The sequence below is a fragment of the Penicillium manginii genome (assembly GCF_028828005.1).
Source record: "Penicillium manginii strain IBT 31320 chromosome Unknown utg000002l:1.0-5564898.0:1.0-5567710.0, whole genome shotgun sequence".
Lineage (NCBI taxonomy): Eukaryota > Fungi > Ascomycota > Eurotiomycetes > Eurotiales > Aspergillaceae > Penicillium > Penicillium manginii.
In genome coordinates this window covers 3,219,544-3,233,016 of record NW_026643103.1, presented here as the reverse complement: position 1 = coordinate 3,233,016, position 13,473 = coordinate 3,219,544, and the positions used below count along the sequence as shown (strand labels likewise).

At 49.5% G+C, this 13,473-nt stretch overlaps 7 protein-coding genes across 7 annotated transcripts; 4 read left to right on the top strand and 3 right to left on the bottom strand.

Annotated features, from left to right (window-relative positions):
* Positions 1-489: 489 nt before the first annotated feature.
* On the top strand, positions 490-2,368 carry N7533_002486 (fungal specific transcription factor domain-containing protein; the record flags this gene model as incomplete). The annotated part of the gene is given in 5 exon segments (XM_057099136.1): positions 490-515; positions 571-914; positions 971-1,878; positions 1,933-2,207; positions 2,224-2,368. 5 exon segments carry the CDS (start codon positions 490-492, stop codon positions 2,366-2,368), a joined length of 1,698 nt encoding a protein of 565 aa, XP_056964272.1.
* A 43-nt stretch (positions 2,369-2,411) lies between these two features.
* On the bottom strand, positions 2,412-3,761 carry N7533_002485 (uncharacterized protein; the record flags this gene model as incomplete). The annotated part of the gene is made up of 1 exon (XM_057099135.1): positions 2,412-3,761. The coding sequence occupies one exon, from the start codon at positions 3,759-3,761 to the stop codon at positions 2,412-2,414; it is 1,350 nt and encodes a 449-aa protein (XP_056964271.1).
* Positions 3,762-5,021: 1,260 nt separating this feature from the next.
* On the top strand, positions 5,022-7,775 carry N7533_002484 (uncharacterized protein; the record flags this gene model as incomplete). The annotated part of the gene is made up of 1 exon (XM_057099134.1): positions 5,022-7,775. One exon carries the CDS (start codon positions 5,022-5,024, stop codon positions 7,773-7,775), a length of 2,754 nt encoding a protein of 917 aa, XP_056964270.1.
* Positions 7,776-7,917: 142 nt separating this feature from the next.
* N7533_002483 (uncharacterized protein) lies at positions 7,918-9,240 on the bottom strand (the record flags this gene model as incomplete). The annotated part of the gene is made up of 1 exon (XM_057099133.1): positions 7,918-9,240. The coding sequence occupies one exon, from the start codon at positions 9,238-9,240 to the stop codon at positions 7,918-7,920; it is 1,323 nt and encodes a 440-aa protein (XP_056964269.1).
* Positions 9,241-9,632: 392 nt separating this feature from the next.
* On the top strand, positions 9,633-10,476 carry N7533_002482 (uncharacterized protein; the record flags this gene model as incomplete). The annotated part of the gene is made up of 2 exons (XM_057099132.1): positions 9,633-9,769; positions 9,843-10,476. 2 exons carry the CDS (start codon positions 9,633-9,635, stop codon positions 10,474-10,476), a joined length of 771 nt encoding a protein of 256 aa, XP_056964268.1.
* A 407-nt stretch (positions 10,477-10,883) lies between these two features.
* On the bottom strand, positions 10,884-11,367 carry N7533_002481 (uncharacterized protein; the record flags this gene model as incomplete). The annotated part of the gene is made up of 2 exons (XM_057099131.1): positions 10,884-11,221; positions 11,301-11,367. 2 exons carry the CDS (start codon positions 11,365-11,367, stop codon positions 10,884-10,886), a joined length of 405 nt encoding a protein of 134 aa, XP_056964267.1.
* A 488-nt stretch (positions 11,368-11,855) lies between these two features.
* N7533_002480 (J domain-containing protein) lies at positions 11,856-13,115 on the top strand (the record flags this gene model as incomplete). Its single annotated transcript, XM_057099130.1, has 3 exons — positions 11,856-12,123; positions 12,182-12,439; positions 12,577-13,115. The coding sequence occupies 3 exons, from the start codon at positions 11,856-11,858 to the stop codon at positions 13,113-13,115; spliced, it is 1,065 nt and encodes a 354-aa protein (XP_056964266.1).
* Between the last annotated feature and the right edge of the window lie 358 nt (positions 13,116-13,473).

The window sequence follows — 13,473 nt, the reverse complement described above, 5'->3', positions numbered from 1 at the left end:
TATCTACAATTTGCTCCAGCTGAACTTCCAAGGGAGGCTGGCACGCTTCGAGTCTCAGGAGGCTTCAGAGCTGGTAACAACTTCAGGTTGAACTTAGTACTGTTGATTAGATCTGCATCAGCCAGATCTTGGTGGCTACTCGAATTTCTAGGCCTTTTATATTATGCCATTCAAGATTATGATGCGAAACAATCAGGCTGTCTATCCACGTTCTTTATTCCCTGAGGATCGCGAGGCACAGCCCCACCGCGGTTAAACGCGGACAGCCCGGGAATGCGGGGCCGGGTAGCCCCCGGATGTGACGGTAAGCCGGGATATAATTGAGTAATAAGATCTCAATTTCTTGTGATCAGGTGGGGTATGCAAGGGACTAGGTTTCCTCGTGATCCTCAGATAAGAATCAGAAAAAAAATCCATTGAAATCCAAACAATTTCGCACACACCACGGAACACTGCAATTTCGTCCTTTGGTATGACCAGGTGGATTCAATGGCAGCACATAGACGAGTCCCGAGGTAAGTCCGATGCAGTTCCTTTTATTACTGTTTATTGCACTCTTGTTTACTCAAGATATCTCAACCAGTGCCTCCCCCACCCCGACAAGGTATTCCTTGAAGCGTGCGATGTGTACTTTCAACACTGTCACAATAAACCATATGGTTTCTTCAGCGCCAAACTTTTCAAAATAAAACTTTCGCAAAACAGAATCCCTTTACACCTTCGATTGGCACTGATAGCTTGTGCCACTCGTTATTCCTCTCGGTCACAATGGAAAGAGCGGAAACAGAGCACGATCGATGGCTACGCACGGGGTGCCTGGGAGCTTATCATGTCGTCACCCGATGGCCTTGATGGCAATGAAGATGTGTCGTTGATCCAAACTCTGGCAATTCTGGGAGTCATCGATGCGACTGGTTAGTCAAGACGGATATAGGGATAATCTTGCAATTTATGCTGACCGTTTTTCAAGCTGGCCGACGGAGAGGCGCATGGGTCAAGATTGGAATGGCCGTTCGAATCAGCCAAGACTTGAATATGATGGCGGAACCTTGCTCTCAACTTTCTGACTTGGAGCAAGATGAGCGAAGAAATCTTTTTTGGTCACTTTATCTCCTCGATCGGTTTGTGTGCTGCTCATTCGATCGACCACCCGCGATTAAGGACTCAGACTGTCTTCTCAACCTTCCTACCAACCATGGCTCAACAAAACCAGCAACGCCTCTGAAATTACGCCAGCTTCGTTCTCAAAGGTCACACGATATTTCTCAACAGTCTGGTATGTTTGGGATCAGTATTGGTCTTGCTTCTGTATTGGGACGTGCAGTGAAGTGTATGATGACCAAGACACCCAACTCCCACGCGCCGTGGCAGAATGATTCCGAATTCTCGGCTATATACTCAGATCTTGAATATCTCAAGGAGTTAGCCGTTAAGAATTCCCCTGTATTAGCCGAGCCAGGCCAGCCTCGCTCACCAAATGACATGCAAGATACCGACCGTGAACAAACGGCGCATATGGTCTTATCGCACACTGTTTACCATCTTGCCCATTGCATCCTGAGTCACCCTTTCCTACTCGCTCTGAAGATCCAGAACTTCCAACATTTTGAAATCCCGCCAACTTGGCTAGAAGAGACGCGAGCAACATGTCTTGTACATGCCGGATCGTTAGTCACAGTCCTAGTTGAAGCAAAGGCAGCCGGATATATGCCCGTGCCATCTGTTTACAGTTATTGCATTCTACTTGCGAGTACTATACATGCATTTTATTTTTATAGTGACAGATCGGCAATAAGCGCGAGCTCGGCTGAGTATCTACGGACAGCCTTGGACTACCTGGGGGAAATTTCAGAGCTTTGGGGTAATGCTCAGATGATGGTACGTACCCATTCGACACTCTCAAACTTGATAGCCATTAACCTTTCACTGTAGGCAAATGCGTTGAAATCTTTCGTTATCCAGTGCTCACGATATAGCGATATTCTACTCTGTCACAAACCACGTCTCCATGAACTTACCCAAACGGAAAATACCATATTAACAGCGGTAGTGGACTACTGGACTATGATGGATCCGCGAAACCCAGTGTTTGACTTGGCGCCATTCAATGCGGACAATTTCCCCGATTTTTCTGATACAGAGTTCGGCTATATAACACCACCAACTTCATCTACACTCGGGGGGGATTTCTTCCAGTGGTGGTGGAGGTGATTCAGACTACAGCATAAATAAGGAGGGCCATTCCATTGATCCCGATATCTTGCTTCACTACCCCGTATCAATGATGTCTCCTATGGCATCAGAAGATGGTGGCTCTCCTCAATGGGACTGGGATCATGAGCTTGATTCTGTTGCAGAAAAGAAATGATAAATGGTTCATCTATGCAGGGCTGCCACTATATTAAACATCTTCATTCTGTTCCTTGAGCTTTTCTGCGAATCTCTCTTTGCCGATGGAACGTTTTTTTCTCCTGATAAGCATTCTGCCAGTCATTGTTGTGCGGTATCAAGCCCCATGCGACGAGACATTTGTCTTGCTCTTCTGTCAGGTCTAGCCAGGCATAGAGGTCTTGTCGTCGCTCTTGGATAGGCTCTCGCTTGCGAGTTGTCGGCAGACTTTCGATATCAATAAAGGTCTTTTGTTTGTTTCCTGTCTTGTTGAGGCTGCCTTTCTGCAAATTTGCGTCTTGGTAACAAGAAACCTCTCGCTCCTCTTCGGTCCACACGCTCCATTCCTCTGAGTATGAGGAGATTGTGGCCTTCAATCTCGAGGTGACCCAACAAGTCAACGACTCGTCCTCCTCATTTCCTCGCGCGAATCGGTTCCGCAAGGCTTTCCATATTTTTGAATCTCCAGAGCCGACTTTGTAAGCTGTGAGAACTGTTGCGACGATTATGAGCACGACGGAGCAAATCTGTATTGGCAGCTCTGCCATGCCTATACTAATCACGTGCACAGCGAACGCAGCCCACCCGATTGCTCGGCAAGTCAAATAAAAGAGAGGATTCGGGATGCGAGGGCTCGTGGTGAATACTGCCTTGACAAGGTAGTTCGGCGCAACAAGCGTGAGGATATTCGAGTCTTCTGTTACCATAAGAACTTTCGCATCATGGAAATCCTTTGGCTCGGAAGGCGGGTTTCTCGTCTCTGTACTGGGCCCCGTTCGCTGCCAGTCCTCGAATTGCTGGAGTGCCCCCTCGTACTTTGTCATTTTGGCCTGGGCTTCCTTTTCAGCCATTTCGATATTTGCATCAATACCAGCTTGATTCTGGTGTACCTGTCCGCATCTTACAACGACGGATAGAATCATAGAGACAACATTTGCGAATCCCCACCAGTCAGCCGAAAGTACGGTCAAGGCGAGGAGCATCCCATGTAATGGTAAACTGATCAAGATAAAACCAAAGAAGAATTTGGTCCATCGAAATGGGCGATCTGCCACTTCCCAGGTCACTTTGCTTCGAACTTTGTATAAATCCTGTGCTCGAACCCAGCGCGAGACCCATCCAGCCAATTCTGTTGTCAGAATCCCGGCCGAAATATTGTAGAGAATGAAGCCGGTCTTCTTATCTGTAAACCGGTCTCCAGCTACTACAAAAGCGCCGAGTAATGGTAAATAGTCGAAATAATCGCTCGGCATTAGACGACCAATATTACGGTCCATCTCCTCCGCCCCAAGAAGAGTGACGAGACCGAGGGCATCGATACGCAGTCCCGTGCCCTTGGCCCAGGAGCTGAAGCTTTCGTGCCAGGGATACATTTAGCATGCAAAAGCGAGATGCGATTGTTCTGTTCGTCACATGAAGGTGGCACCAATTCTGATCTTATCAGACGCGTGGTCGAGGCTCGCCCTCAGGCACACTGCTTCGTATTATTGCGAACCGCGGACATTAGGCAAGCCGAACAAGGATCAAAACCCCCGAGAGTCGAAAATATTTTGTACTCCGTGAAAGCAGAATTGACAGAAAAGAATTTGTATTTCTGATTATAAAAATACGCTTTCTTTTTCCATTCCAGTTTCTGTGACCCCGAGGCAAGTTTGTGGCTGCTCACCCGTAGATGCGTCCACGACAAGGCGGCCCTGTGGTAGGCTGTCACAACACGAAAAAGGCAACATGGGAAACGCTCACGGGACGGCACCTCCTACCATTGCTGGCCTAGACGGGGGCCATCATTTGCCGTAACTAGTCTGGTCATCCAGAGAGGTGGAAATTGCGCCCCGCTCCTCTGCACCGACGACAAAGCTAGTTTAGGGTTGGCACCAACACATTTGTCAATGCTTAGCCAGATTCCTCTATCAACGGGGTCCAGTGGAGGACCTGAGGCCGGGCCGCAACTTAAGACTAATGCATCATAGCCTTTTCGAGAATAGGAATGGGGCCGGCTTGTTGAGTCAATCTCCAGCCGATACGAGGTTCGCTCAACTCGTGAAACATGTTCTTGGTCGACACGTCCCCTCCTGGTCCCTGTCTTCTCCACAGCCTGAATGAAAAGGTTGATACTTGAGATTGTCGTGTTTCTTTCTAATCTTAGATCTTGTCTGGTTCAGCTCGTACAGGGTTTTTTGGTTGAAAGTTCCACGCAGTTCAAGACCCACAAAACTAATTCCGCGCTAGCGAGGCTGACGCCGTATTCAGTTTGACATCTTGGGACTAAAGTAAAATAGGAGCAGAACATGCGGTCTAAGCATGCCCTCGAAGCGTCTGGGACGAATATCCAGGCCCTGGATTGGTGGGTCTGCCACGCAACCCTGTTTGACAGATGCACTCTCAGCACAGCATGCTAGCCGGGATCGTGCTTACGATACGGAGTAGGTACACACAACCTTGGCCATTGCGGCTCGGGGGGGCCCCTGAAATCCCAATTTCAGGGCTTACAAGTATTTGCTGAAGAATAAAATCATATAATCTCCCTCGTGGCCCCGCACGGCTGGTCACGAGGTAAGATCGAACCGTTGCTGCTTTTCTTTTTAGCATGCTCAGCTTGGCCTATTTTATAGACTGAAACTTCATTCATCGAGATGGGCTCTTCTCATTCCGTGGAAAGTGAAAAGCACGAAAGGGATGTATGGAGAACTCATTTGGAGCACCAATATGACGGGAAACACCACCGAAATGCTGGGACTCGATTTCGACGCCCCTACTTGGACTCGAACGCCATTGAAGAGCGAATGAATGAGCTTCAACACGGAAAACAACGAGAAAAGAAGCGACGATACCTCAACATTCTGGGTGAAAACGACCACGAAAAGTACCCTGATCTTGATACCTATTACAGCACAACAAAAGAGATACCCCGCCGATTGATTGTCCAAGCCACCCACGATGCCCAAAAGGATACTCGAGCGCGTCACTGGGGCCACAGCACTATAAAAGGCAACAGGCCATTTGTTGTGTGGCTGTCTGAGCTTTGTTTGAACCCTTTTCGCTTTGACAGATATGACGGCGGTTTTGTGGATGAGGATGATGAGAAGGCCGAGGATATTCGGTGGAAGAAGATGAGTCTTGCGCGGAGAATCTTTCAGACCACTGTACACTGGATTGCCTCGACAATACTCACCCTGTTATTTGCCTGGATCATCCAAGTTGTGTTATCAGTCCAAGTTGCCACTGCGCCTTGGAGTGACTCAGGTGCAGCCGACTCTTATGATGGCTACGAGAATGTCCATTGGGAATGGCCCCACCATGCAGTCAATATCCTAGACCAGTCGCCGAACAACAAGAAGCCACAATCCACAATCACCAAGTTGATGATACCCCGACGCCTGGTGGTCAAAGACAAATCTACCGGCAAGTGGGTTGTGAAGATGACGGACGAACTTCGCGACAAGCACACTGGCATGCTTCAGCCATACGTCTTCCTCAGTTTCTCGCGAGCTAATTTCCTGGGTGTGGATGACACAAAATTGAGGCCGTTCTTTCATCGGGTCGCAGAAGAAGTTCTGGAACGCGAAAACGATCGTCGAGACGAAAAGGATCCCGTAATGGAAGCTTTCTGGCTTGATATGGACTGTGTCGCATCGGATCCTCTAATCAAAGACAAGAATGGAAACATGGTAAACCCAATCATGCATGACGACTCGGAAAAAACAAAGGACATCAATTCTATTTGCGATGCCGTGCGATGCGCGAAACGGGTTTATGTCGTCTTACCTGACGATCGCCCAGAAGACAAGTTAATTTGGGGCCGACGTATTTGGACTCTTCCCGAAGTCTTGCTCGCAGCCGATAAGATTCGATATTGCATCTTTCCCCTCGAAGCCATGCAAAGAGATGATAAGCCCATAATCAACAATGTCTTATTGACTGATATGTATAACAGTTTCTGGGCAGGCCATCCCTCTCGATCCCACTTGGCTAGTGACGAGGCATTGGATACCCATGAAGATGCAATCACACACCTTGTCAACCACTATACGAACCGTACCAAGCTGAGCGAGCTGCAGCTGTTCACATTTGCAATCCAGGCTTTGGCTCAACTGACTTCTGGTAAAGACACTCGGGGCGAAAGTACCGTGGAGTTAGCATATGCCGCCATGGGTCTGCTAGCTTATCGACTCACTCCTGACGATAATGAAGACGTGTTTCAAGCTGTCGCACGACTGTCTCTTGTCAACGACAGCAATCATCTACTTGAACGCCTGCTCTGCTTGTGGCCAAGTTATGGCGAAAATGAGCAGAATCCTGAAGCAAAAGCGAAGTACGCCGTCGCGAGCAGTGATACTCTCCTGCGAAACATTGCAGATCGCGATCAGTATGCCGTTCATCTATGGGATATTGATCCGATGTGTGATGTGGTCGGAATTGGAAACGACAAGTTCACGCCCACCGTGATAACTGATCGCTGTCGGGGTATTCCTATCCGGTGGAAGGGATTTCCCAGAATGCGATACGCACAAGACTTGACGAGCTTTCGGGCAACTCTAGCCCAAACTGTCGTCTTTGCAGGCGTATGGTTCTTCGTCACAGGCTTTGGACTATTCTCTTCGGCCATCTCACTCGCAATGGCAAACAACACCGGCAACAAAGAGACCAACATTAGCGTCGGTTCTTATCTTTGGGGTGTGGCAATATTTGTTGGTGTCGGATGGATGATATCCTGGTTCAGTCCACTTGCAGTACGCCAACTTTGCAACGGCGGATCTTCCGGTGTTTCCTGTCATCTGATAGGATTCGAAGGCACGATGACCCTCCGACAAATCGAGAAAGCAATATATGGCAACTACAATGCCCGTCTTACTTATTCTCCTTCTTCTTCCATCTTCTCCAAGGATCTGCGCCACCCCAAGCTTCGAATGGGAGTCGAGAGCCCGGATGAGAATGGAGACCCCGAAGGGCCAGAGCATTGGAAACAGCAGAGAGTGAAGCACAATATCCCCGACTCGCATCGCCTATTCACAATTGTTGACACGGGTGATTTGACCGTTACAGTGATTGCTGCTCAGAGGCCCCCTGTAGTTGCTTTGATTGCCGGTCGCGAGGGTGGCATGTTGCGGTCCCTGCTGTGTAGCTGGCGCTTCGAAACGAACTGCTTGTATCGCGAGTGTGTTATCCGTATGCGGAGCTCGCTGGAGGAACAGGCTACTCCGAATGACTGGCTTAAGATCAGTCTAGCTAGCCAAAGCGATGTCAATCAGACCCGATCACTTTACCAACCAAAGAGTCAGCCTCTGCCTCCACCTCCTGTTGCTGGTTCCATTCCCCCTTCGACTCTCCCGGTTCCTCCTCGGAAAACCCCGGTCGTCGGCCAAACCAATATTGAGTCAGTGCAATGATTATGATGGTGCTCACCGTTTAAGTTGCTTCATTGAATATCAATTTGTTTTCCCTCTCGATTTTCAAGACATTGACCATGTTCGAATATAATTGTACCAATTTAGGCTGGGATGGAGGATTGGTTATTGACCTGTATGGGATCTAATCTAATATTATTTGTGCGACAACACTTTCCGGTACATCGAGACTTTCTAAAATAGTAGGATCTTGATCGAAAATTCCAGTCTCGACAAACTGTTTCATCACCCCCAGGAGACTCCTCTCAATGACGAGAGTTGACGAGTCCTGAGGCTCCATGAGATTCAAAATGCGAGAGAGGTAACATAGAGCACATGCCAAGGTTCTCTCATTCGGAATTCGGCTCAGGAAAGCAGGCATGTACGTCGGTTGTACAGCTGGTTTGCCACTGTGCCCATCAATATTCAATCCCCGTATGAGATTCTCTCGAGTTAGATCGTCGAGGCGATTCCACGTCTCTTCGAAGAGCTTTGCCTTTTCCAGGGTTGCCACATTTCCCATGCAAAATATTCGCATCAAGGCGCGATCGCTTAATGACTCCTGCACGGAGAGCAGCCGGAAACCCAGGTCATGAATAAACTGTGCCCGCCGAATGAGAATGAGATCATATCCACCGCGGATGTCTAAGCTTCCTGAAATGACACCCTGGCAAGCATCATAGACGTTTTTATAAGATTGAAAGATCGGCTGGGTGAGCTTTTTGGCGCACGTCCAGTCCATATGGCCTGCTGCTCCGGCAATATCTAATAGTTGCTCCATGAATCGAAGCTGAAAGCTGCGAGGGCTACACTTCATTTTTAGCAGGCCGGTGAGACAAACAGGAACATTCTCTGCCTGTGCTAGCTGGCCAAAATTGAAAGTCGCGCCGAGTTCGATTGCGCGCACGATATCTTCTCTGTCTCGACAAGGCAGTCTTCCGAGAGACGGGATGAGACCAGTACTGCATGCTTTGAGGAGAACTGCGTCATGATTGATATGCGAAATGTCTTCGCCGGTTGATTTTTCATAGTCTAACGCTAATTGCGGGTCTTTGCCCAGATCGTTGATGACGATGGACATAATTAGCGCGTATAGCGTATTCGAATCCTTGATCGTCTGCGTATAAAATCCTCGAATCCAGTCGAATGATTCTCTTGCTAGTTGGGTTTCAGGTGGTTGTGATGCCACAAAGACTCCATATTGCTCTAGATGGATCCAACGCAGAGAGAGAACCCCCACCAGGGTTCTGTTGACCTCGTCGTAGTTCTCCTGGTAAAGTATATATGACGGAGAAAGAGAATCAGGGGGACACCACGCATCACGAATCGAATAAGCCCGTTTTAATCGGTCAATATCAGCCGAGAATTCTTGGTAGACTAGCTGCAACAGGTCGTTTTGTGGAATCGCGAAGAGTGCATCTGGATCAGCGCACGCTTCTCGAAGCGATGAGGGGTCCTGTTTCTCCATCTGAGATGAATTTGTGTTTGAAGATGGGTTCTCTTCGTGTTGTCCATGGGTATAAGCGAGCAGGTGTGCACAGCCACGTAGTGGTCACGGTATAGTCGAAACTCAGCCGCAGCTGGGTGCTGCGGTCGAGAAAAGTGTGGAGAAGGCTCCCACAGGGTCTACATGCCAAGACCCTTGATGACCAATTTCATGGTTTGTATGAAGCTCTGTACTTACGTCTCTCATTTCTACACTATTTCCCATTACCTTTTCATCTTTCGTCCATAACGGACCAAAGTGCTCCACTAGCCGACAGCAGACCCTCGAGGCCCTACTCATGCGGGGTGGCGGGGCTATCTCTTATCACCATCAATCAACATTGCCCTAGGGTGGCTTGAAGCTGCATCAACTTCATGGCTTCCTTTCCAGCCCTACGCGCGCAGTATAGCTCACTGCTAAAGCAATTCGCATCATCCTCGAAGGACTTCGCAGTGTTGAGCAGCGTGCCCGAACGCTCTCCGCCAGCAAAGACTCTCTTTGTGCTAGACTCGTCATTCAACCCCCCCGACTCGCGCCCACCTTCGCATAGCCAGCTCCGCCCTACAAGAGCATATAGATCCCAGATCTCGCCTCCTCCTGCTACTCGCGACACAAAATGCAGACAAGCCCTCAAAACCGGCCTCTTTTGAGGACCGGCTCGTCATGATGGAGCTATTTGCGCACGACTTACGCTCCCACTTGGCGACGAGCTCGCCCAAGGGACTCAACTCAAAGGATGATATCCCGGCGATCGATATCTGCGTCACCAAAAAGCCCTACTTTGTTGATAAGGCGACGGCAATCGAGGCATACGATTGCTATTCCGACGTTCTTGAACAGATCCATCTCACCGGCTACGATACCCTGATCCGCATCTTTAATACGAAATACTACCCACCCGAACACACATTACAACCATTAGCCTCGTTATTTTCAAAGCATCGCTTACGCGTGACAATGCGGCCGAGCGACGAATGGGGTAGTCGAGAGGACCAAGAAGAGTTTGTGCGCTCGCTTGCTCGTGGTGATCGTGAGGCCGAGGGTGGACTGAGGGAATGGGCGCAGAAGATCCAACTCGTCGAAGGGAGAAAGCCTGGCGATCCATCTGTTAGCTCTACTCGTGCTCGAGATGCCATTCATGGTGCTGTTGAGGATCTGGAATGGCTGGTCCCGGAAAAGGTGCGCCAGTATCTTCTCGCGGAGAAGCCGTATACCTAGGTACTAGAGAGAGTCCAAGCACCAGGATTTAGTGATCTCGCCATGAAAAATAATATCCTATTTCCAAGTTTAAGGATCTGCACCTTACGAAGTTGGAACTACTCTTCATGCTATTGTAATGGTACTACACTATCACTCCAGAGATTACTAGCACTCTGAATGGGCCTTTTTGAAGGGGGATGGATTCACGGTTCATACTTTGTTAGTTCGGTATGTCCGAGAGTAAAGCATTTGAATGTTACAGATGTGCAAGGCGACCTCAATTTCCACACCCAACGACGCCGGTTTTTGACTCCTCCCAATTATGCCGCTCGACAATTTCAATTACATATCGTACAATCGTGAGACACAGCACAAGCATCTTGAGACAAGTGCCCACGCCCAGCCGACTCTCCACCAGCTCGCTTTCAGGACTCCGACTCCGACTCCTCCCGATCTTTCTTTCCAAGGGTATACGCCAATCCTCCAGCAATCATGTTGACCAAGCAAAGACCCATGGTCGCTCCACGCACAATACCGCGAGTTCCGAACTTCTTTGTGATGGGCTGCTTCCGTCTGCTGGCGAGGAGCAGATACAGGCCAGACCATGCTGCGCCAATTCCAGCACTCTCTGTCTTGAACCCTGAGAGGTTTGCATAGCTAGTGAAAAGGAGCACGGGCGGGAAGAGCATAGGGAAGAATTGGTAGGGTCGAGCATGTTGCGCGAAGATGAGGGAAGCAAGGACCGTTGGTGGGAAGGAGTTTTCTGGAGAGACAAATCAGTATATTGTTGGAATGTTTCGGTGAACCGATTCAAGGCTTGGGATATATTTCTTTCAACTTACCACCCCAGGCGCGAAAGCGCTGGACCAGCGACTGCTTGGCCTCTTCAATGGTGGAGTCCTTAGACATGGTGAGCTTGGTTGGTGTTGGTGTGTGGTTGAAAGCTCAGTGAGTTGTGATGTGCCTCGGAGATTTATCAGAGGAGAAATAAGGATCCAAGCCTAGCTTCGAGTCTGACCAGTTGAGTGAAAAGAGGTTGATGCCAAGTGGGAGTGGCCGAGCAGAGATAGAGATAACGAGAGTCTACCTCAAAGGTATCACTACCCGCTGCGGCGCATTAGACGTTCCGGTTGCTTGGCAAAGACACCTAAGACGATGCTTTTCCCTCCGCCACTCCCCACGCCCGCATTCAATTTCATCGCAACCGACCTCTCCATTATTTAGGTCGCGTTTATACCTTTCCGACTATCCTTGTCGGTTCTTCTTGGGGAATTGGAAATCCCCCCTAGGCCGCGGTTCTACGCCACCCATTTCCGCGTTTGCGCCCTCTCTCCTCCCCTCGTTCTTTCGCCCGCAACGGCCACACTCCGTGACACTCTCTTTCAGCCTCGATCACCATGTCATCCGCCAAGGCGTCAGGATCTGACGCGAATGGTGGCGCGCGATCGCACGATCACAACCAGGGTAATCAGGACCGCAAGTATACAGTTGAGCAGAAGGCGGCCGTCCTCCGCATTCGAAAATGCGGAGCCACAGATTTCTACGAGATCTTGTCTGTTGAACGGTCGGCGAACGACAGTCAGATTAAGAAGGCATACCGGAAACTGTCTTTGTTGACACACCCCGACAAGAACGGCTACGACGGGGCCGACGAGGCCTTCAAGAGTGAGTGGTGACACCTACCGAATTATCCATGTTTGCCTGGCTCACGCTTTATTTGCAGTGGTGTCGCGCGCCTTCCAGATCCTTTCCGATGAAGATAAAAAGTCCCGCTATGATAAATTTGGAGGAGACCCCGATAGCAGATTCAACCCCGGCCCGAGTGCCTCCAGCGGCGCCTCGCCTTTCAGTGGATTCAGTGGTGGTGGATTCCCGCGGTCGGGAGGACGTGGTCCAGGTTTCGAGGAGGAAATATCACCAGAGGAGCTGTTTAATCGATTCTTCAGCGGTGGATTTGGAGGAATGGGTGGCGGCGGCTTTGGTACGAAATCCCCAGAATGCGTTTAGCCGTTTGGCATCACGTTCCAACCGTTTGATATTCTCTTTCGGAATGGTCTACTTTCAACGGCATCATGTTTGCTGTTATTACCTACATTAAGACTAACTTCGTCCCTCTAGGCGGTCCCGGATTTGTGTTTAACATGAACGGAGGCCCCGGATTCCGTGTACACCAATTTGGAGGAGGCGTACCCCGTCGCAGACCTGCTGCCAACGCCGCTGGACAGACACAAGGCAACATGGACGGCTGGACTCTGCTCCGCCAGCTCGCACCCCTTCTCATCCTCTTCGTTCTCCCTCTTCTCTCCTCGCTCTTTTCCGGCTCCTCGACTGCAGCTGGACCATCATACCGATTCGACACCCCCGAAGCGCCATACGTAATGGGCCGCACCACACCCAACCTGAACCTTAATTATTTTGTGAATCCGCTGGAAGTGGATGACTTCAGCGCGCGGAGATTCAAGCAACTGGATAAACAAGTCGAGACCGACCATGTGAGAACTCTCCGGTTCGAATGCGAGAATGAAGTCAACCAAAGGGAACGCATGATCCAAGATGCCCAGGGCTGGTTCTTCCCGGACATTGAGAAGATGAAGGAGGCTCGAGCGATGGAGCTGCCGAATTGTCGACGATTTGAGAAGTTGAGAGGGAGATACTGAGCCAGCCCACGGGCGGATAATTGGAATGCATCCACCATTCTGTTCTATTTGCAGCGGAGATGTCAATAGCACATGCGCGATGGGCGGCGTCTTTGGTTTTTCATTATCTCCTATATTCCACTTGTGTACATTGTCTCTTTGAAATGCATCAGGTTTCTCGGCGGAGAGACCATTTCAGTGTTGATCTTGCTTTTGCTGGTGCACCCAGCGATCTTGCTGATGAAGATGGGAGCTCTATGAGTATTTGATTAATGAGAATAAAGAAATGTAATATGCCTGGAGTGTGTAAATCTATAAATATTCTCATACCTGAACCCGTAGCCCTTAATTCAAGGCTAAAGATGGCAATGAAGAGTAT